Source organism: Cinclus cinclus, chromosome 7 (genome assembly GCF_963662255.1).
Source record: "Cinclus cinclus chromosome 7, bCinCin1.1, whole genome shotgun sequence".
Taxonomy (NCBI): domain Eukaryota; kingdom Metazoa; phylum Chordata; class Aves; order Passeriformes; family Cinclidae; genus Cinclus; species Cinclus cinclus.
Window position 1 is genome coordinate 5,817,880 of NC_085052.1, and position 23,365 is coordinate 5,841,244.

The 23,365-nt window shown below is 40.1% G+C and overlaps 1 protein-coding gene across 1 annotated transcript; it reads left to right on the forward strand.

Annotated features, from left to right (window-relative positions):
* Positions 1 to 20,992: 20,992 nt before the first annotated feature.
* Positions 20,993 to 22,206, forward strand: PRLHR (prolactin releasing hormone receptor). The gene has a single exon (XM_062496050.1). The coding sequence runs from the start codon at positions 21,172 to 21,174 to the stop codon at positions 22,204 to 22,206; it is 1,035 nt and encodes a 344-aa protein (XP_062352034.1). The 5' UTR covers positions 20,993 to 21,171.
* The last annotated feature ends 1,159 nt before the right edge of the window (positions 22,207 to 23,365 follow it).

Here is a 23,365-nt window from a genome sequence, read left to right on the forward strand (position 1 = left end):
TTGCTGCCTGATTAAAATAGCATGAGGAGTGAGACATGCATTTAGCAGGTGCAATGAACACACTCCATGTTCTTGAATTCCTTCTGTCTAGCTTTTAAACATGTCAATATTTGTTCCAGGAGCAGTCTTTTGTTTAGGAAATGCTCAGCTGCTGTCCCTGTAGTTTAAATTAATCTCACTCGTGAGCCTTTGTTGTTACAGATGTGTTTGTTACAGGTTCAGTCAGAAATTCATTTGCTTGTAACCCTGGGATGTAGCATGTGGCTCATGAACATCTCTACCCATGGCTTTAAATAGAAATAAAAACTCTTTAGCAAGATGCACAATCAAATCCCAGGCAAGGAAGAGGAGCATGTGCATCAGACATCAATGCAAGGTTTAACTCTTAATGCATGCATGAGTTTATACTCCCCTCACTTCCATAGGAGGGTATTTTCCTCAGGAAAGGGGAATTTCTCTGGCTAATTGGATGCTGTGTATGGCACAAGTAGCCTCGATCATAACTTAAAGCCTGTAAACCCTTAGTGAGGAGCAGAATTTCTTCTAGAAAGTCAACCAGCCCTAAAATCTTATAATCTTTAAGAAAACTCTGAGCAACAACAAAACCTGTATTTTCAGAAAATTTCTCCGATGCCCAATAAACTGCATAGCTGGTGTTTTGTGCCTTATTTTTAGCTTTAATTTATCCAGCTCCAGCTTTGGCATTCAGCTCTCATTATACCTTTTGCTGATTAATAGTCCCTCCATTACCAGATGTTCTCATCATGTCTGCATGAATTAGAACATCTTCACCTTTTAACCTCCTCTTGCATGCCCTCAATCTGAGGTCCTTTGAGTCTTTCCTGATAACAGTGGATTCTAGGAAAAGCTGCTGCAGAGCATTTGGTTTCCTGGCATTTTTTAGAAGGTATGGAGAAACTGAGAAAGTGCTCTGTGGTAGCTGTGCATGCATACAGCCTTGCTTGGTGATTGTGATACAATTCTCTCTCTCTCGGCTTCCTCCAAGTGCTGTTTATTCATACCACAAAATTAAAGCTGGTCCACAAGACAGCTTTGTGTTTGACAAGTGGTAATTTGGGATCTGTGACTATTTCTGCCCCCATGCTCTTAGCCAAGGCTGTAGGAAGCCTGACTTGTGTGCAGGGGTATCTGCTTTTGTGTCTCCCTGGGATACAAGTCATTGCTTCATTCTCTGCTGCTGCTCTGTTGGTATAAACCCATCCCTGGTGGCTTCTGCACGTTTTAGAAAACAACTGAATAAGCCTTTCTCCAGAGCTGGTGTGATAACCTCTTACTCTCTCAAGTATATGTCATCTACATTTGAGCTCACTTTCTACAATATATTGCTTTTGTGTATATTCTGTTTTTTAAATCCAAGTGACATATGTCAGTGCATTAAATGCTTTACAAAAGCTTATATACATTAACACTCATTTCTTCAGCAACCACGTTTGTAACTCATGAAAAATATCAAATGTATTTGTGTGTGAATGCCCATGAGTGTAAATATTTCTGTTCAAGACAAAGCACGTGGGGATGATTAGAAAAGCCAGACTCAAGGGTTTCTGGACAAAACAGATAGAATGTGTTAGAAAGAGTTAACATATCTTCTTGGAAATTACTTCCAGGCCTTGCATTGGATCTACATTTGCATAACAATCACCTTGTCTGACTACTTTCCAGTAATTTGTGTAGATGAAAGGGTAATTTTAGTGTTCTCCATTTGATTTAATTTCTATGGCTATCAATAGGATTATATTTTTAAAGTGCAAATGGTTTTCAGTGGAATTCACTCCCTCTTTTTATTTACTTTCCTCTTTGTTTTTATTAATTTTACTCAAGGACACTTTAAATACTTATTCATATTTTTGGAGATGAAAGCCCTTTTATACCTGTTATACCCATTAAAGCTGATTGTTATACAGGACAGCCAGGGCTTAAAAGAAAAAGTGATGACAGGCTAATGTGTAAAGTAATAAAAAAATAAATCATGCAGTGCAATCTTTGAACTTCAGATCAAACTGTTCAAAGGATTTCTATTGATTGCTCAAGGCAGTATATTGGTAAATCTGATTCTTACCTTACGGGACAAGACTGTTTCAGTGGGACACTGCTATGTGACCTTTGATGTCTGCTCTGTGCTGATTCTCTGCAAACTGTGGGTTATCCTTTGTGAAGGCACCTTTGTGTGATCAAAGGTGAGTGAAGAGTCTGGTTGGTGCTGAGCCCAGCATGGCTCAGTGTGACCACGACCAGTGGGAGGACAGAAATTCTGCATGGTTGATTATTCCCTCTGCAATTCTTGCTGTCCTGCACTGCCTTGGTGTAGACAATGCCTTGGAGAAAAAAAGAAATATTTGTTGTCTGACAAAAAGGTCTGAAAACCCTTCCTAAAAGTTTTTATTTCTGGTTGTTGGTTATCTGGGAAGAGAGGGGGAGAAAGAAGAATTAGAAATTATTGTGTGTCATGCACACAAAAAAAGGGTTTTTCTCTTTCTTAGTTGTCTCATAAACAGGCAGAACTTTACTCCCTGCATATGTAGTAGTTCTGTATTGCCTCTTTTTTGCAGACTGCTTCCCCTGGGAAGCTTTTAAGATCATATTTATTTACCTATACTGTGATTCTGCCACATGGAACCAGATGAATATTGCCACGGGGCTCACTGAATCTCTGTTGAAAACAGCACTGAAACTGTGCTGATTTTTTAACACAGACCTCATCTTCTTCTCCATTCCCACGTGGAGAGGGAAACAAGCAGAGTGTCCATAAGGTCAGCCAAGAGCCAGAATCACTCTGCTCACAGCTGGGAATTGTGCATAAAAGGCTCTTTTTCCATCACCACTAATTGCCACATGTATGACTGAAACAACCACTTACCAGAGGGACTCAGCAACGGGGCTGGTTGTTAGGAGACGGCTGGAATTTTGTACCCGTTGGAGCTTTGGAGAAAAAGATAATTTCTGAGGATGAGTCATGTGGATCTGGCTGCCACTTACTGAAAAATATGTGTGCGTGTGGGATGTTGCAAAAATTAGCTGGACTCATTGGGTAGCAATAGAATACGTGCAGGGAAAAGATAAATTTGTGAACGCTAAAATGTGGGCAGTAGGGGCAAATAATCTGGTTAAATAAGCTCTTCCTAGGAACCAGTGAGCTGTTAATAGAATCTTCTGAATTTCAGTCTGGAGACCTTTACCAGAACTGTGGGCACCCTGAGTTTTTTGTGGCTTTGCAGACACCCACATGCTTTCTGCCACCATCAGAAAGGCACAAGGGATAGTGTCAGGGTCACAGTCTGTCCACCTCCAGCCCCTGGGACTCTCTAGTGAGTCAGAGATGCAGTGGTTTGAGAACAGCTTGTTAACCAACCCTACTTATTAATAATTTTGTTTTTCAGACTGTTATTTTTAAATGAGACCCAACCCAGCTCACTGGACAGCTGCCCAAACACTTCTACCAGGTGACATGAGGGGCAGGAATATTGCTGGACTGGGAGATACATCAGCTGGATCTGCTATTTAGAGGAGTTCTGCATTTCCAAGGAAAACAACTTCTGAGCTCTAATGGCAGCTGTGGCATTACAACTGGTTGGATGGTTAGCTCAGCACAGGCATTTGGAGATTTGGGTCTGGACATGATCATAATATCAAAAGCCAAGAAATTCTCCACTGCTTCTAACAGAATTGAGCACAGGACCAGAGCTGGGAGGCTTTGGAGGATGGGAAGGTTTGACACCAAGTTGGATGGGGCCCTGATCAGCCTGGTCAGGTGGAAGGTGTTCCTGGTTCCTGCCCGTGGCAGGGGGTTGGAACTAGTTGATCTTTAAGTCCCTTTCAACAGAAACCATTATTCCACTACTCTATGAACTATACACTTGTCACGCAGTCACCATGAACTGGCAAGTGGATTGAAACAAAAAAAGGAAGGTGATTTTCAAAGATCCAGAATTCAAGTGGTGACTCAGTCAAATTCCTCTCTGCTGACAGGTCTGGGAAGGTCAGAATAGGTAGCCTTTAACAAAGCACACATTTTTGAAAGGTCACATGCTGTTTGGATAGGTTTATGAGAGGATCTGGAGTGCCAGCTTCCCAAACAAAGTCACTCCTGTACATCCTCAGAATAAAGTACTAATAAATCCTTGCTCTTTTAGTACTTCAGAATAGAATATTCTGTGATTAATGGTTGCAGGGGTAAGTGCCTGAAGCACTGTGTATGTTTAAAAGACCTTGAAAGACAGCTTTCTCTCTGGTAGTTCAAGCAAAGGTACAATAAGGACAACACAGGATTTTCTGACTCCTAATGCTGCTCTCCTCAATTGGCCTCAATCTGATGTTTTAATAGACTGATATCACAAATAAATTGTCTCTGTCAGAGATGTTGGAGAATGTGCCTTTGTCTGGGGTTTTGAATTTTGCTAACACATATTTTAAGACATAATATTCAGGCTTTTACATTGTGATTTTTATTCTGGAAACAGTGTAAGTTGAGAAACTCACTGTTGCAATATTAACTTTCCAGTCATCCAGTAAATAAAATAATCCTAATGCTGTTATGAATAGTTTTAAATTACAAATTGGTTTAAATTCCAATAAACTGCCTATTTGAAAACAGTGTCTCTGCTGGGAAATATGTGAATCTCATGTAGATAGCACTTGAAAAAAAAAGGTCAGTGCTGCAGTTTATTACTTGGAGAAGGAGGAAATATTTTTAAGCCTATTTTGTGTTTCCCCAGTAGTATTTATTGCTATGAGCACTAACTGGGCTAACTAAATCAATATTGTTTCCAGATCATATGCTTGGAGTTTTCAAAAATATTAAGTTTCTTTTCATCTGAGATTTAGCATCTTATCCTTTTAAGATGAATAATAGATGCAAGATACTCTTAATTATTAAACCATGACTTAATAAAGTTACTGGAGGACAAATGATAAGTGATCATTTTATGAAGAAATGAACACTGCCATTGATTTTGGATGAGACTCATGGTAATTTATTGCAGCGCTAACATTGGTGATTAACTGTCCAGCTCAACATGGTTTCAGGGCTGCTTTCTACTGGTTTTTGCAGAGAGAGTGAGATTACAAGTCAAAAATGTTAAGCTTATTCACATCTTTGGTATCTTAATGAGTTGGAGAAGCTCTGACTGTGGTTTATGTGTTTATTCTGTATCAGCTGCTTTGGAGAACTCTCTACAGCGACCTGAGATTGAAAGTGTTTATGAGAAGTTCACCTGAAAGGACCCCAGCACCAGAGCCTGAGACTCTCCTGCAGGAATTTATAGCAAGAATTTTCAAAGTGAAAAAGGCAAGATTTTTAGGTTAGCATGAGTGAACAAATGATCAGAGCTCCTGAGGGTCTCTTGAGTTACTGGTTTTTCTTTAGCATCAGAAGCTTACTGCTTCAGGCAGAATGAATTAATGAATGAAGGAAGGAGAAAGTTGCTGAGGAGGGGATGAAGAACAAAAAATTTTTCAAAATTTAAGTACTAGATTTCTGTATTTCATGTAATATCTTTTATGCTGATCAGTTTTCAACATCACAATATTGTTTTATTCTAGTTCTGCAGAAATGCCTGGTATGTAGATCTATGCTCTCCTGTTTGGAAGTTCAAGCTGCATCTTTAGCATTACTCAAGAATAATTTTATTTTGGCTTTTCCTGTAGGTGAGAGAAGGCAGGAATTCAGCAGGATGCCTGCCAAAAAAAAAAAAAAAAGTGCCACGTTTTAATTGCATGGCTTTGATTTTAAGTCTGTTGCCTAGTGGATAAATTTACGGGTTCAGTGTAGCAGTGTACCTATGTGGTAGGACTTGAGGAAGCAAAAACTAGGAAGCAAACCATAAAATTATCAATCAGGTGGTCAGCCTAAAACCCAAAGTCAAAAAGTGAAAACATGGCAAGTTTTTGGTAGTTTGTTTTGGATATGGATGAATAAAACAGAGAAACCCGTGGGAGAAAACCCCATGGAAAAGGTTTCTCTGGATTAAACCATTGCCTTAGAGGAACCTGGAATGTTGATTGCTGGAAGGTTTTCACAGGGCAGGCATCAACATATCCTGCTTCTCTTCCCTTTTCCCTTCTCCCAAAAGTCACTACCAATGATAGGCTGCTGGAGTACATACATTAATCTAGTGCCACAATTCTTCTATTTCAAAATTTAAATTAATGTAATCACAAACTTAGCTTTGTGACTCCAAAAACCACAAGGTTATTAAAGGGGGAAGAACAGGAAGATTTGGTCAGTGTTGGCTTGTCATTACCTTACCACACCTCATTAGATAATCACAATTTGCCTCTTCAACCTGCTGTTATGGGACTATTTCTCTCCTCACTTATTAAAATTTTTGAAGTCTCATTTATATACCTGAATCATATTTCTAATGAGACATGATCTCAGATTATGAAAGTATTGAAAGCATGTGTGAGTCATGCTTTATATATGGCATACGAATAATATTTTATACTTTCCATTAACTGCATTATTTTTCATGTTCCTTCTCATAGACCTTTTTTGACTCATCACTGTGCCTCTTTGCCACCCAAAATTATCTATGTCACTTATTTTTTAGCTGCTTGTATTTTTTCCTCTTTTCAAAGTGTGTGGATATTGTAACTCTGTATGTTCAGTAACTGTGTATACATAGATAATATCTGTACAAAATAATTAAGCATCATAATTTTAGGCAGAAATATCAAGTTTTCAACACCAAACTTTTATTGACTTGCAAAATTTAGCAGCTTTTTTTTTTGTTGAATTTGAAGGGAGTTCCTGTGGCAGATTGTGTTACTTTGGGATGGAAAACCTGGCAAACATCTGGTTAACAAATGATTTCCACAGCAGAGTTTGTTAGTCAATGTCTTTTCATATCCACCACTAATACTAACTTTACTATGAGAGATTCCCAGTGCCAGTGAGTCCTCACCAGTTGGTGGTTTTAATGGGGAGCTGAGAACAATGTGGTGAGAAGGTATAAAGGATGTGAGTTTTGAGACAGCTGCTGTGGTGTGAGAAATCTAAGATACCAATCTGTATGACCAGGATTTGGTAATCATGTTTTTTATGGAACAATTTATTAGATATCTGGGATAACAAGGACTCTAAGTTGTTTAAGTGTCAAGAGATTAGTAAAAAGGAAGACTCCAAATACCTCGTCATGTGTGGGGACAGTGCAGACCACATTGTGCCTGCCTGGTGTCAAAAATACCCTACAAGCAGCTTGAGCCTCCCCTCACGAGTCTTACAACAGGATAACTCTTTTTTTTTTTTTTTTTTTTTTTTGGCTGGATTTAATGTCTTTTGCTTCCAGCTGAATAATTTCAGACTCCCCAGTTGGATGATTACCACATATTCAGACTCTGGGAGCCACTGAGCTGCAGCCCTTTGTGGCAGCTGATTCAGGCTGTTTCCAGCTGTGCTCTCAGGGGTGATGGTGGCTAAGAACAGCAGGGCTGTGGCCCTGTTAGATCACTTGGAAGACTCCTGCAGTCTGGTGTAGTGAAAAGCAAGAGAATCTACACGCCTTCTTCTGCCCCCTCCTTTGCACCAAACACACTCCTCTGCAGAGCCTTCTAGACCTCTCTCTCCTTTTTATGGACGAGGTGTTTGATATTTGATAAGCTGGTGCATAGGAATTGCTCACCCAGCTCAGATGTGCCTTTTCCCATGGCAAGGATGTGCAGCTATCCCAACCTTTGCATTGCAGCCTCTCAGAGCTTGGTTCCCCTTTCATGTTTAACAAATGAGCAAGTGCCTGTGAATGTCTCCTCCAAGCCCAGCTGATATGAAACATGTTTTTCAGCTGGTTGCTGCTCCTGTGCTCTCTTTGCTCATTGTGCTGCTTCTGAAGCATTTTGGTAGCCTTTGAGCAGTGTGCAATTTCAGTGAGGTAAGTCTGTGTACAGCAGCTAAGCTGTAGACCAGAGAGAAGCAACTCATGCTGAACGTAGAAAAAGAAAGGAGTAACTTAGTGCAAAAAGCATTTCAAGTGCGTCAAAAATTGCTTTATTATGAATTATAGACTACTTTTGTTGATAATGGGGCACTATCTACTGTGATTCATCGTAGTCAAGCAGCATTAACTTCAGAGAGAAATGGGACAGAAGGGAAACTGCTCCATTGGTAATGGGGTGCTTTGTGTGGGCAGGCTCTGTGGCTATACTTAATTATTGTACTCTACTCATTCAGATCTGACCTTCTCAGCCCTTTAGAGGTTGAAGTTATATGCTGTACATTAAAAAGTGAGTTAAAGAGTGTCTGAGTAATTGAATCAAGCATGTTAATCAGAGAATATAACCCTGAAACATATTGTTTTAAAGAAATTACGTCTAACAGAGTAGCAAAAAACCCCAGAACTAAAAAAAACCCATTTGATAATTGACAGATAAATTTGTGTTCCAAACCCTTCAATGGATTAATTTTGCTGCTTTTTAACTACCCTCTCTCAGTGTCACATTTGACAGACCCCAGGGAGATGTATCTCATAGGAATAAATTCAGTCTTTGTGAACCTCTGCCACAGAATATCATAGTGTATTAGTTGACATCTATTATAGCAGAAAACTCTCTTATTATGACTCATGAACACTGAGAGGCATTAAAGATTATAATTTTTTTTAGGGTATGTGTGTGTGTGTTCAAATTCAATCAAGTTGATATGCCACAAGGTACCATTTAATTGAAATGGAATTAATCAATAGCCACCTCATTTTAATATTGTCTTGGCAAAATCCTTGGCCTGTAGAACTCAAGAACAAGACTCCTCAGCATCGTGGTAAAATGACACCATGCCATCAGCTCTTTTACAAAATTAATGCAGCAAAACAAATGACTTATTTCTTCCCCTGTCATTCTTCATGTTTTGAGCTGTTGCCATTTGAACAAACATCTTCCATATTCTGTTTTCATTTATGGAGCAAAGGTATTTCAGATATTTGTAATGGGGGGTTGAGACCCCTCCCTAATTATTTCTGTAAGAAATAGTGAGAGCTGTTAGTGTTTTACAGTGCCCAAATCTTACAAATTTTACTTGGAAATTTAATTTTGCTTCAAGGGAAAAGATGCTATTTTCTTGATGTGGCTGGGAAAATCAAAGATGTGGCCAAGTCTCAAAGTCCTTTTCCTTCAGATGTGCATTTTTACTTTCAGCTAACTGGTTAATTATGATGCATGATGACGTAAGATTTGGGCTCATGGAGGGCAGTTCTGGAGCTGGAGTTTATAATTTCTTGATAAACAAACAGACAGAACTTCATGTAATGACCTGAGCGAGTATATTAAGAAAACTGGATGGTGACAAATGATCTTGGGAAAACTGAGTTCAGCTTCATTTATCCACAGGACTTAATTTCAATCATGGAGAGGTCTTGATTGAATGATTTAGACATCCCATGGTCTTTTATCTATGAGCTCCATATAATATTATATTATCTTATAATTTCCACTCTGCCCCGGGTCAAGTGCAGATTTCTACAGTACTTGGAGAAATAATAGTGGGAAAGATTTGCCTCCAGATTAACCAGAGCTGGTCCCACATTAGAGATTGTTGTTATATATATGTGAAATTAGGCCTGTAGTACTTTTTCACTTTCACTTTTTAGTATGCTTTAGTTATTTATGACATGTGCCTGAAATTTTGCAATACCTTTGTAAATAACCAAAGAAATATTTAAAGGTTGCTTTTCCTCATTGAGTAAAAGCAGTCACAACTAAAAGGTTTATTTAGCTTGTTTACATCTGGATTCTTTTTATCAGTCTTCTGCAAAATTTTCTTTTCATTCTGGCAGTGGGTGCTACATAGTCTACAGGTCCACAAGGTTATAGCTGGGCATTCTCTAAACAATAAATCTCGTTTAATGGGAACTTATTATTTTTAAAATATGCTTTTGGAGATAAAAGGAAAATTCTCTGAATGTAAATTTGGCTGTGCTGAATAGTCATTTAAAAAGAGTGGCTGGAAAGTGACATGTGTACACTTTTTAACTTGTATAACATTGAAAGTCTTAGAAATTTTACCATCATTCACGTTAACACATCAAAGTATTGCTGGTTGAACTCAAATCTCTCTGAAATGCTAATCCACACCCTTCACTGTAGTGAAATGAACATACAGATGGTTCTTCTAATTACTTGGAGAAAGAAAAGGGGATGATTTCCTTTAATGATTTCCCCTTCTTTTCCTGACTGAAAGCAGTTTCAGCTCTTCCCTCCAGCTAATTTGACGATTAAAAGATGCCTTTGTCTTGCTTTCAGCTATTGAGGTTTCATCACAATTTGTTAAAACTTTCTGTCATGAAGCGAGGTGTGAACCCAGGGTTATGTAGGTTTGGTTCAGAGGTCATGTGAAGGGGAATTCCAGCCTTGAATATTTAAAGCCAGAATGCAGGGGGGGTTATAATTACACCAATGGCAAAGATGGAGTTTTCAGATTAAAATAGGATCTTGAGTCTGAGATGCAGAAAGTTATTGACTGAGGAATACACCCCAGGTATTCATACCCCAGACTCATGGCAGCTCCATTTTCCCAAGGATAGAAATTAAGAGACTTGAAACACATTCCTTTGAGCTGTTGACTTCACTGGAGCTTTGTGGGGGCAACATGCTTCAGGGGAACTAGAGAAAAAATGGTTTAAGAATAATTTCAAAGCTCTTAATTTTCACTATGTATTAGAACAAAAGTTGAGATTTTGCAAACTCTACCCTGAAAAATGATATCTGCACACTAGGGACAGGTGGTGTGTGCACTGATCTATTGGTCCACTACCTCTCTTGATTTCTTCTGGCTTGAGATCTGGCTGCAAGGAGCAGCCCTTTCACTCTGTTTTGAAGGCTGTGACCTGTGGCCTTCCAAAAATCTCTATGTCAAAGGCAGTGTCATCCCCAAACCCCTGAAAGTATTTAACTTCCTTCGACATGGAATCAAAATGTTGTTGTTTCTTCAGGATTCAGCAGAATGAAAAAAGTTACCATTTGACGGCATGTTTTCCTGAATATTCTGGAAGCTTTCATGAATTTTTCAATTAAATACTCAATGGGAATAACAACAGAGAAAGAAAAGCTTAAATAAATTCAGGTACTTCAGTCCTTCTGAGCTTTCAGATATACATCTCATATAATCACCCCCCATCGACAGTGTTTTCTTTACTGATTTTGAGGTACATCACTTCTCACTAAGCCCTCAAAAGAATGGGGAATAATATTTCAGTGCTCAAAAAGAGTAATTGAGGGGTAAGTATTCAGTGGGGCTTTTTTTCCTACTTCATTTTCTATTAGACAGAATATTATAGAATAATTTTGCTGACTAAAACGCTAACCAGGCTTATAAGCACTTTTCCTTGTAGAACAAAAAAAGGAACCATTACTCATATAGAAAAGAGTTTTGGCCTTTTTGAAAGTACAGTATTGTGGGCATCTTCAGAAGAGGCTTTGGAGTATTTTGTTGCCTAGAGCTGCGTACTTTGTTTTGTTTTTTTTCTGCTCAAATCTGCTTTAGAATGTTGGAAAAGAAACAGGAGAAAGGGAGAATGGTTAATTAGAAATTCTTGTCTTCTTGTTCTTTTTGAGTGATGACACCTCACGTAGTAGCAGGGAAAGGTGGTTTGCCTACATAAGATATCAGCAGGACTGGATTCTGTTGTCAGTTCTACCAGCAATATCTATCCTGCTCCAGGGTAAAAATCACCCAGCCTCAGTTTCATCCTCCCTGGTGTGGAGTGATCTTTGCTTGGTGTCAGATAGCACTGTTCATTATCGGGTACAAAATGCTGTGAGCTTCTGGGCTTGTTACATTTGCAGTGATAAAGTTGTCTTCTGTTTGGGCAGGTCTTGCCTTGCTCAAGTGCAAGTCCTTCTGAACACCTGGAGAACAGCTTGGGAAATAGGGTTAAAATAATAAATGAGTCCTTTATAACACATAGCAGCTCACTTCTAAGGTTTGTTTTTCTTTTTATTATTACTGAAATTAGGACATGGCTCTCATAATTCACTGCTACTGGGAATGAAATATCTGGAACAAGGATTATGTTGCTTAATAGGAAAGATTTATTTTGCTGCTGTGATGAAACAAAATATATGTAAACTGATGCAAGATTTGTAAACTCCTGGAGCATACTGGACCTCACTGCTTTGATGAGTAAGATTTCACTATAATTCATCATCATCAGAGGGTGGTCACATCCAGCCCTGAAGTGAGTGACCATAGATAACAAACTTAGAAATCTTGCAAAGTAAAACAAAATTGTTCTTTAGAATAAAAATACCTGTGGAAAAATAGATACATTATGGGATAGATATTTATAGTAGCAGCTGCATGTCTTCTAATTGATGGGAGTTCAACCAGTGCATTCAGTTGAAACAAGAGTGTTCATAAAATTTGAGCTAGTCTGTGACTCTTGGTGCTGCTCATATACTTGACAGAGCCCATGGATAAGAACAATTCTCCCATCACAAATACTGTCACAAAATAAACAAAACAATTCTATAAGAAAAATGTTAGGGGAAAGCTACTATGGAATTAAATTATGAATCTAAGAGCAATCAGGTAATGGGAGAATATTCATGGGGAATAATAGGAGTTACAAACAGGAGCTGAGGTACTCCTGCAGATGGATTCCTTCTTGGTAAGACATATTAAAGAATGGAAGAGTATCCAAAGGAGGGGCTGACAAAGGTGAGACAAAAGGAATCACAGGAAAGTAAATCTGATGGGCTTTGTGGTTTCAGACTTCTTGTGTTAGATAAAAAGATAGGGGAAGCTGATAGATCTGGAGAGAAACATTTTAAAGCAAATATATTAAAGAAAAAGGGCAGGGGAGAAACTGGACAATGTTGAAATCTGCAGCAAAATTCACATTGATTTTCACAGGAAGTGAATCTTCAGTCAGTAATATTGCCATTTTTAACCAGCTACACATATCAGAAAATCATGAAAGAATGAACAGTACAAGTGGTGTTTGTTGAAGGGGGGGGGGTCATAGAAACAGTGTCATCACAAAGTGATCATAAAGTGATCATTCATCTTCTATATTCCTTTAATTTCTTCCTTTTTTAAATTTTTTTTTTTGGACTGATTTTATACATCTGACAGTAGATGCCTTTAATGGCTGCTGTGAGCAGAGAAAAATAAACAACCAAATTCTACTGTGGAAGAGAAATGCAGACAAAAAAGAGAATAAACCTAAGTGTTGAAGAATAGATAGAAGGAATCAACACAGAGTGAGTGAATAGTCCTGAGAGCAAATATACATCTGTATACTTTGAGGGGATATGATCATAAACCAGCCTGCATGTGAAGATGATATAAAAAGTTTTACTTTATTGTTTAAAATGTCCCTTCCTTATTATTAATGCAACTGTACTGAAAGCTTCATTGGAAGTTCTGTTTTGTTTTATTCTGATGATGTAGGTTATAAAAGTCCAGTCTCTCTTTTCCTCTTTCTTTTCTTTTTTTTTTCCTTCAAACAGGAATTTGCATGAGAGAGCAGAACAACTCGAATCTAAGTGGTGTTCTTATCTCTACACAATGTTATTATGCAAACTATAATCAAACTAGATGATAGTCCTCCAGACAAACCTTTAGTATTAAGAGCTTTTAAAGCTCCCAGGCAGATTGTTGTTAGTGGGATAGTTAATTAAACAGAAGTTGGATTTTATTACTTTATATAAACAACTAAGGGCAGCTGGAATGATGTTGGTCCTCTGGGTTTTTTTTCCTTTCTGTTTGACAAATATTAATTGAACTCATTGTTCCGTGAAATCAGCAAGTTTGCTTATGGCAACATAGTTGCTTAAGAACATCAGGTAGCTGTTGATCTCTTCTGTCCTTTACCCATCACCAGGGTAAATGGGAAATTCGGGATAGTGCAGTGTGCTGGGTTTTGCTGAGATAGAGTCGATTTTCTTCACAGTAGCTGACATGGGGCTGTGTGTTGGATTTGAGTTGAAAATAGTGTTGATAAAATGAGAGGGTTTTGTTGACAGAGGGGGTTTTTTTGACAGGGTCAAAGCCTTTTCTGCTCCTCACCCCACCCCACCAGTCAGGGGGCTTGGGGTTCACAAGGAATTGGGGGCATACATCTGGAACATCTGACCCCAGCTGTCCACAGAGTGTTCTCTATTACATGGTGGCATGCTCAGCATATAAAGCTGGGGAAAGAAGGAAGGGGGGATGTTTGAAGTGATGGCATTGGTCTTCCCAGGTGGTCACTGAATGTGATGGAGACCAGCTTTCCTGTGGAAGACTGAACACCTGCCTGCCCATGGCAAAGCAGTGAGTGATTTCCTTGTTCTGCTTTGTTTGTGCACGCAGCTTTCACTTTAGTTATTAAACTGTCATTGTCTCAACCCACGAGTTTTCTCATCTTTTACTGTTCTGGTTCTCCTGCTATCCCATCAGGTGGAAGTGAGCCAGTGGCTGTACGGGGCTCAGGTACTGTGGATAAACCACGACATTCAGGAAGCAGGAAATACTTTTCCCCTTCTTTAGTTCTTGGGGAGACATCCCCACCGGGGGCAGAGTTCAGTACAACTTCTGGTCTGACATTTTTTCATGGATTCCACATAGAGGATTTCGGTGGGACAAGTACACTTCGTAGTTGGTGGGAGAATCCCCAGCTACAGAGGTGGCTGTGAGAGCCGTGCCCTTGCCTTCCAGGGGCGCTCTGGGCTGTCCTGCCTTGTCACACGGAGAGGGACACAAGCCCACCGTGGGGTGAAGCTGCGGTTCTGCGCTTGCCTGGCGGGGCTGTCCGTGGTGCTCAGGGCAGCGCTGTCCGTGGTTCTGGAGGTGCCGCTGTCCGTGGTTCTGGCGGTGTCGCTGTCCGTGGTGCTGCAGGCTCCGGGAAACCTCCTGGAAGGTGTTCGAACCCCTCTCCGTTCACACCCAGGCACTGTTTCTCCGCGGTGCTGCAGAGCAGTGACATGAGCAGGGCAGCAATTTGTCCCGTCAAGCCTCAGCTGTTGGGTTTTCTTGGCAGTCCTCTGCTGCCCCAGGCTAACCTGCCTGCAGGACCCTGGGGCTGTGCCCCTGATTCCCGGCTGTTCGGAGCTGCAGGGAACAGACAGAACACGAAATTTCTCCAGGGCTCAGCAACTAATATGTAGATGTTTGTGGCAGCCAATTCCCACAGTCTGCTCTGGCCTGGGGCACCTATTTGTATTGCACTCTGCATCCCTTCAGGACCTGTGAGCACAGGAGAAATGCCAGTTTTTCTGGAGCGGTAGGAATTGTTGGATTTGGCTGGTATGCAAATCTACCTGCTTACTTTTCCATTTTTATCCTTCCTTGTAACAACCTTTAGACCAGAGACATTAAGATACCTTTTCCCAGGTGAGTTCTGACTAGCCATAAAAACAAATAAATGCATTTTACCATGATGCATCAGCAGTATTGCCTAAAATTACAGTTATAGATGAAGAAGAAAACTTCTAGCTCTGGTATTCCCGAAGATTTTGCCCAAGGGATATGTCTGTCTGTTTGTATGTCTGTCTGTCTGTTTGTTTGTTTGTTTCCTGGACCTGTCCATGTGAATGTTGAAGACAGCAGCTGTCTCTTCTTGTAACATGATTAGGGTCCATTTCGGTTGTGGTTTTACAGAAGAATCTGTAGTAAAAATCTGAAATTCTATTGCTGTCTGTCCAGTCAACTCAGAGCTTGTCAGACTTGTTGGCCAGACCCTACTTTTCAGCAAAATTCTACTTTAACATGCTAAAGCAACATATTAAATACAAATGCCTCTTTAGTCATCTTCATGTTCAAACTATGTCTCCTGTGCTTACTTAGAAATTAAAAAAAATACCAAACAGCACACACAGAGAGAAACCAAAAAAATCCCACGTGACTGCACACTAAAGCACAACATTAAAAAAAAATAAAAAACCAGCTTCTTCTTGGTCATTAATTTCTGCATGGGTTTGGCTGAGAAAGAAAATATTAAGGGGTTGGGGGTGTGGGGGAATCAGGGCTGTTTGTATCAAGTCTCTTGGCAGCAATTTTGCAGAAAGGCAGATCAGAGAAAGAAGAATCAGTGATTGCACTGACTGGAGCGCCCTGTGGCTGAAATGATTTTACAGAGTGACTGTGCTGACCCTGTCTTTCTCCCTGCTTTGTAAATCAGCTGCCCTGAGCAGGTGCTGAGACAGGGAAAGTTTATCTGGCATATATTTATGTGTTCTAGTAGATCTTGACAGGCACTACTGCAACAATCTCTCCATTGAAAGATGACAAAGAATACTGGAAACATATTAAGACTTAGTGTGAACTGTGCCCATGTGTGTGGGTGTGCAGGTATCTAAATTTTAATTCTATCTTTTGAATCCTATCTTCATATTATCAATGAGAATACTGCTGAAAAAGGTGATAGTTATTTCCTAGTAGGAGTGAGTACAGTGTGAAGCCTGTGTTGATGAAGGATGGAAAGGAACCTCCTGGAACCCATGCCCCATGCAATAAATCAGTCCACATGGATGTTTTTATCCCCCATAATACACTGGTTGTTCAATAGGCAAACAGTTACAAGGGGAAATTTATTGCCCACCAACCTAGACGTGTTCTACTTTCTATCCTAAATTTTCCCCAAGTGAATTTGTTCTTTCATTATCATTGTTCCTTTCTATAAATATATGTTTCCCTGCCCTGGAGTTTACCATCCTCTCCAGTGCTTTTAAAGAATACAGTGCAATTCTGCTCTGGTGAATAGACATTTATAGCAAGAAAATTGTCCAGAGATTGTAAGAAAGTAGAGACAAATTCAGCCTGAGAACGCTTACAGAGCAGTAGATTTTCTTTTGTTTGCATTTCAAATACACTGCCTGCTCCTTTCTACAGACCCACAACCCAATTTGCTTTGTCCTAAACCACAGTGAAAATTCTTATTATGGTGACCTTGATTTTGACTTTTATGAGAAGTTTTCCTCCTATTCTCCCTCAGATTTTCAAAGTTTCCCTGCTTAATTGTGCAGTTGTCTGCCATGTCACCTATGATTCCAAACTTCGTGTTTGTACCAAATTTACTTGGTGCAGTCTTGCTTTGTGTGCTAACATGGGAAAAAGAAAAGACCTACCAAGGCTGGTCAATCCTCAGAAAGCTTCTTCAGTACCATGAATAGTGGCTGTCTTCTGGTCCAATTTCTTCACAGATGCTGCTGTTCTTTGTCTGCTTCACAGTTCTTAGGATATTTCTTCTGATATACATGATGGTTTCTCATAAGCTACGCAAACCCAAATTGAGAACTGTTGCATATTCTGTGTTGAGAAAATAATTTTAACAACTTAGACTGAAAATTAATTTCACAAAATCTTCTTTTGGTATCCTATTCCATCTAATCTCTCTCTTGAGTGCTTTCTTCTGTCTCTAAATCTAGTCTAAAACCTATTATAAAACTGCTATAAGACTACAGTACCTCCACTTTATGTGTTATTTTTCATCTATGGTGAATTATTTTAATCTGAATCCTGTGTTTATCAAAGTTTGATGCCTTGAATTTGAGAAAAGCAGCAGCAGCAAGCAAAAAAACTCCTAGCCAACAAAAAAAACTCTCAAAACAACAAATGAAACCTCCCTCCCCTTAGGTGTAAATATGGTTCTTAGAGTTTAGGGACTGTGATGTCTCATTCCACAGCAGGGACAGACAGGATGCATTTATATGCTTAAATGGAGGAAGGGCAAGCTGCCTGGAGTTGAAATTGTTGTGTGAAATAAAATCTTGTTCCCTGGATGGCCAAAAGAAAAATTTGGTAAAGGAACCCCCTGACAGCCTGACATAATTCAAAATATGCAAATCATCTGTTTTTATTATAGGCTCTGCAAAACTGACCTGATCTGTCCTGCACAGAACATTCCTAAAGGAATGTGAAAGAATTTTTAAAGTAGCTCTGTGATGCAAAGAAAAGCTGTGGTTTATGCGGGGAAAAAAAAAAAAAAAGATAAATAGACAGGAACATGGAAAACATGGAAAACTAACAGCTGAAACCATGAGACTTGAATGACAGAAGTGTTTTAGTCTGTAAAGCCTAAAAGTGACTGCTAATATTTGTGCTCAGAGTTTCTGTCCAGGCTGGACATAAGAGATTATGAAAGCTCAGCTGTGAAACATTTCTGTGAAGTGTTGGTCTGGCTCTAAATATAACATTCTCTGTTGGCTCAAGGAAGACCAGGGTTTCAACCAGACACTCATCATCATTCCTGTGTGTGACACCCTTATACACCCGGAATGTCAAAATAGTTCTAATATGACAGTAATGCAGTTTCTGTGGCCTTTTCTCTTTTAATGAGGAAATTCTGCATGTGAAAAGGACTTATAGTCTGTTCAGGAAGGACTCTGCCAGATAGCCTTGGAAATTCTAAACAAAATTAATATTTGCAGTTTTAGAAAAAGAAAAGATTATTACCTTGGGATAAATTGCTCAAATATTTTTCTATTCAACACCCTATTAAATATTATCTTTACAGACCTTGGCTGTGGCATACAGCTGAACTGAAGACATTTTGTGCCTGAAGCCAAAACAAACAGAAAATCACTATGAGAAATAGGTGGGAGCCTTTGAACAGAAGGTGTATCGGTTACTGGTTTCAGAGGTGAAGAAAATAAATTTAAAGGCAAGGGAAAATGCAGCATGATTGCCTGGTACAGCTTGAAATAAAAAAATATGTAAAGTTTGTTTTGTGACTTGAGCATTAAGGTGACCTTGAAGGCTTCTTGAGAGGATACTGTGTTTGATTTTTCTCACATGGTGAACAATAAACCTTTTTCTCCTAGGAATACAATGAGGATATTTATGGGATCTACTCTGCAGCTCTTGGGAAGGATGCAAAAAATTCACTTAGGTAAAAATGAAATTTTCAATTATTTTCTTTGCAATGATATTATTGTGAGGCTTCTTTCCTCGCACAAGCCTTGCCATTCCAGTAGGATGTGGGCAATATGAAGGCCTATTACACATAACCCCCTTAATTTTTCTGTGTTTCGGTTTCTACAAGAGGCCACGTACAAAGTCTACTGCAATCCTACTTTAAACCAGGCCATATTTTTCTCCCACATTAAATGGAGCAATTGAATTTATGGGTTTTAGGAATTCTGCAGCATGCTGCTTATCACCAAGCACTGTGGTTGCACTGGGTGGTGACAGCAGTAGGAGTTTCCTATTTCCTTGCCTCTTTGCAACCTTTACCCTCAGGTCCCTCTCCTATTCTTGATTTGGGTATGTAGAGACAAACAGATACTGTATTCCCCTGGGTCCCATACAGCTCAGAGAGGCGAGATTGGACTCTGAAGTGGGCTATAACATCACATTTTTAGTCTGTGTCATAGCTAGGTGACCGTAGCCATGAAGTGAAGGATGACACTCCTGAGCAATGGGGCTACATGCTCGTTCTACCTTCAGGCTGGAATTACAGCCCTATTCCAGTCCATGGCATAATCTAACCATGCGTGCAGCAGCACAGAGCCAGCACTTGCCATGTTTGAATTTCCTGTCCTTCACAAGCAGAATGTCTCTGAACAGAACCAGGTCTACACAAGATTAACTTCTGTTTCAGGATTAGGGAAAAGAGTAGGACAAAAATGAAGTCTATTTAAACTTCTGATTTATGTCAAATGACCTCAAATCAAAAGTATATGGTTCTGTCCATAGCCGCCTAGAAAATAATAGGTTAATATTTCCTTAGTCTAACTGACTAAGACATAAACCATCATTTAAAATAGTGTTTAAATCCCCTGAGTGCCTTGCAGAACATAAACATATTCTCTGCTCTGAAGCATACATTTTTTTTTGTTTGTTTGTTTCTCTATCTGGTACAAATGGAGTGGATTTTCACCGTTTTTCACCAGATGAGGTCCTGGCCCTGGGTTGAAGTGGAGAAGAGTTAAGGAAGAGTTAGAACAGTAGATAAGAGCTGGACGGGGATGTCTAATTAAATATTCTGTAAGCATCCTGATTTTATTTTCTTTTTGACTCCTGAACCAAGCAAAACAACTATAGATTGTTTTACAGACCAGTTAGCATTTTTTGTCTGATATAGAAAAGATTAACAAATCTAATTCAGAAATGAAGAAACACGCCAAACATTTTTGGGTAGTTGCAATAGTAGCAGTTTGCTGTAGTTTCTCTGCAGGCAAACCCTTACATTGAACCTATTTGGATGCTAATATTTCCTTTGAGATGCTCACACGTTTGTTTACTTTTGAAGATGTGTAAATCCTACTGCAAATAGTCATAGTGGGTGAGCAAACACTGTAGCACCAGTGGAAAATAAATTTAAGTAAAATAAGATCCTTTGTGCTACAAGCTAAATGCACATTTCTAATCCTAACTTCATTCACAGGTACAAAGCTGAGACCCTCTAGTGGCATAAACATTTATTTGTCTTCAGCATGTGATTAAAATTCTATTTTACAGTTACATTAGAGCAACAAAATTACAGGTAGTATTTTTGGACACTCTGGGGGCTCTGGCAAAGCGAATCTAGGATTAGATACTGTGCAGGCTCATGTTAACGAAAGTAAATTGATTTTTAGCGGTGAAGGGCAATTATAGATGTACTGGAAGGAGAGGGGAATTTTTGAAAGGATATTCTAGAACTAATTACTATCAGTAGAAGACACAAAGAGCAACGTAATACCCAGGGCAGCCAATGGGGATAAAAGCTTATATACAAATCTGTCATGACCTAGTAGTGAAGTCTGTTTAAAAACAGTGATCTCCACTTAGCTTGTAAATGCGCATCACCCTCTTGCTCACTCAATATTCTCTCTCTCTCTCTCTCTCTCTCTCTCTCTGACACACACACACACACACACACGCTCCTGGATTTGCAGAAGACAGACATCTAGGGCACTGCTTGGCATCCACAGGAAGATCATATGGGATTAAAACCCCCAGCAGTAAGTACTCACTGCATTAAACGTTTATTAAGTGGCATGCTGTCAAAAGCTAGATGTAATAGTAAACACAGGAGGACTTGAATGGAAATCGGTTGTATTTGATTTTTCTTAGGAATTGCTGAAAGCTGCCTCTCAAGGATTACAAGTTCACCTTTTGCATTTACAGCTGCTTGTTTACTATCCATGTGGTAACCTCTGGACAGGCAGTAATCCATTCATTATCCCACTGATTGAGTGCGGGAGCAGTGCAGTGCTAACTACTTCACTCAGCTGACGGCAGACAACAGAAGGAGGAAAATGATGAATTCGGACAATTTAACCTCCCAAAGCTTCCTCTCTGCGATTCACAGCAACACCAGCAATTTATTCTCAGGGCTCCAGTTTGTCCAGTCCTTCAAGCCACTCATCATCCCCTGCTACTCGCTGGTGGTTTTTATTGGTGTCATTGGGAATTACCTTCTCATTTATGTCATCTGCAAGACAAAAAAAATGCACAACGTCACCAACTTTCTGGTAGGCAATCTGGCTTTCTCAGACATGCTCATGTGTGCAACCTGTGTGCCCCTGACCCTGGCCTATGCCTTTGAGCCCCGGGGATGGGTTTATGGGCGCTTCATGTGCTACTTTGTTTTCCTGATGCAACCTGTCACCGTGTTTGTGTCTGTCTTCACCCTGACTGTCATAGCTGTGGACAGGTACTGTGCCACGGTGTACCCATTCCGCAGGAGGCTCACCATCCCTATCTGTGCTTACATCCTGGCTGCTATTTGGCTGCTGAGCTGCACTTTGGCTGCCCCAGCCTTGGTCCACACCTACCATGCAGAGTTCCCAGAGCTGGACTTCTCCATCTGTGAGGAGTTTTGGTTTCACATGAAAAGAGATCGCTTGGCTTACGCTTACAGCACCCTCATCATCACCTATGTATTGCCTTTGGCTATCATCTCCCTGTCCTACCTGAGGATCTCAGTCAAGCTGAAGAACCGTGTAGTCCCAGGCAATGTCACTCAGGGCCAAGCTGAGTGGGACCGTGCCAGGAGGAGAAAGACTTTTCGTTTGCTGGTCTTAGTGGTGGCAGCCTTTGGAGTCTGTTGGCTGCCCCTGCACATCTTCAACATGATAAAGGACATTGACATCAGCTTGATTGACAAGCAGTACTTCAACTTCATCCAGCTGCTGTGCCACTGGTTTGCAATGATGTCTGCTTGTACCAATGCCTTCCTCTATGCCTGGCTCCATGACAGCTTCAGGGGAGAGCTGAAGAAAATGTTCGCCTGGAGAAAGAAGAAAATTGGACCCGCTACAAACTGCATTATGGCCAGTGTGGTGCTGTAAATGAGAGCTGGTGGGAGTGCATCTCCTTTGTACACTAACATTGTAAGTTTTTTTCCACTTTTAATTAGTCCTCATTCCTGACATTGGCCCTTAGGGCTCAATTATAACAACCCAAGTCCTGTGTGCATCTTCCCCGGCACCTCCACTTCTAATGGAGAATGACAGGCAGATGTCACGCCTCAAAAATATCTTTATTTCTTTGATTGGAGTTAAAAGTCAAGGAGATGTAAGCGCAATAAGATACAGGGATCCTTCCTGTCTGTTTTGGATATTACTGTCAGTACAGAAATGAACAAGGATGAATTTGAAACCTAAATATCTCAAAGAGGGAGTGTTCTGCATTGGGCAAAAATTAAATCTGTGTGTCTACCCAGAGTCCATTCCTCAGCACAAGCTTATGGTAGAGTACTCACAACATTCCTGTAGTCGTTTTTGAGTTAGGGCCATTGTCTCATGCAGCCCCAATTTGCTGACCCTACTGCAAATCAACTGCGTTGTCCTCACAGCCTTGTCAGTACCGAGATGAATTGCATTCATTCCTCGAGGAACAGATTATGACATGTGGCAATGCTGCCATCAGCTCTGATGTCCAGAGAGAGCCAGAGGCTTTGGTATTGCCCTTCTGGAGGTGCCCTAAGAGACAGAAGGTTGAAGGGGCTGTGGATATTGAGCCAAGCATGAGCATTGCTTGGCCATTCAGAGAAAGAGCTGCCAAACAGAGGAAGAGCAGGAGCTCTCCTTTGGAGGAGTCTTTTGGGAAGAAGAAATTTCCTTTGGCATTCACCTTTCAAAGAGAGTTAGAAGCTATAATCAACCTAGTGGTTTCTAGTTTCTTCCTCCCTGAAAATATCTAGTATAAGAGTTAAATGTACAGGGCAAAGTTCTGACACAGATATTGATTCTGAGAGGTTTCCTCCAACCTGCTCATCTGGAATCCGGGATAGCATGAGAAACTTCCTAGTACTGAACGGACATCAGCCCAAAAAGCAGCATAATCCAGGGGCAGTTTTGGCCCAGGTCAGCAAGGGCATCTCTCTGACCTTACCTGCACATGGCCAGAGAGGTCTCTGCTGGGAGGAATGCAAATGGACATGAGGGGAGGGGGGAGAGACATTTGGTTGCTTTAGCTTTTAAATATAATCCTACTGTGAATCTGTGA

Excerpts from the sequence above, each read along its gene's own strand:
- PRLHR (XM_062496050.1), top strand. The coding sequence starts at position 21,172 with ATGATGAATTCGGACAATTTAACCTCCCAAAGCTTCCTCTCTGCGATT.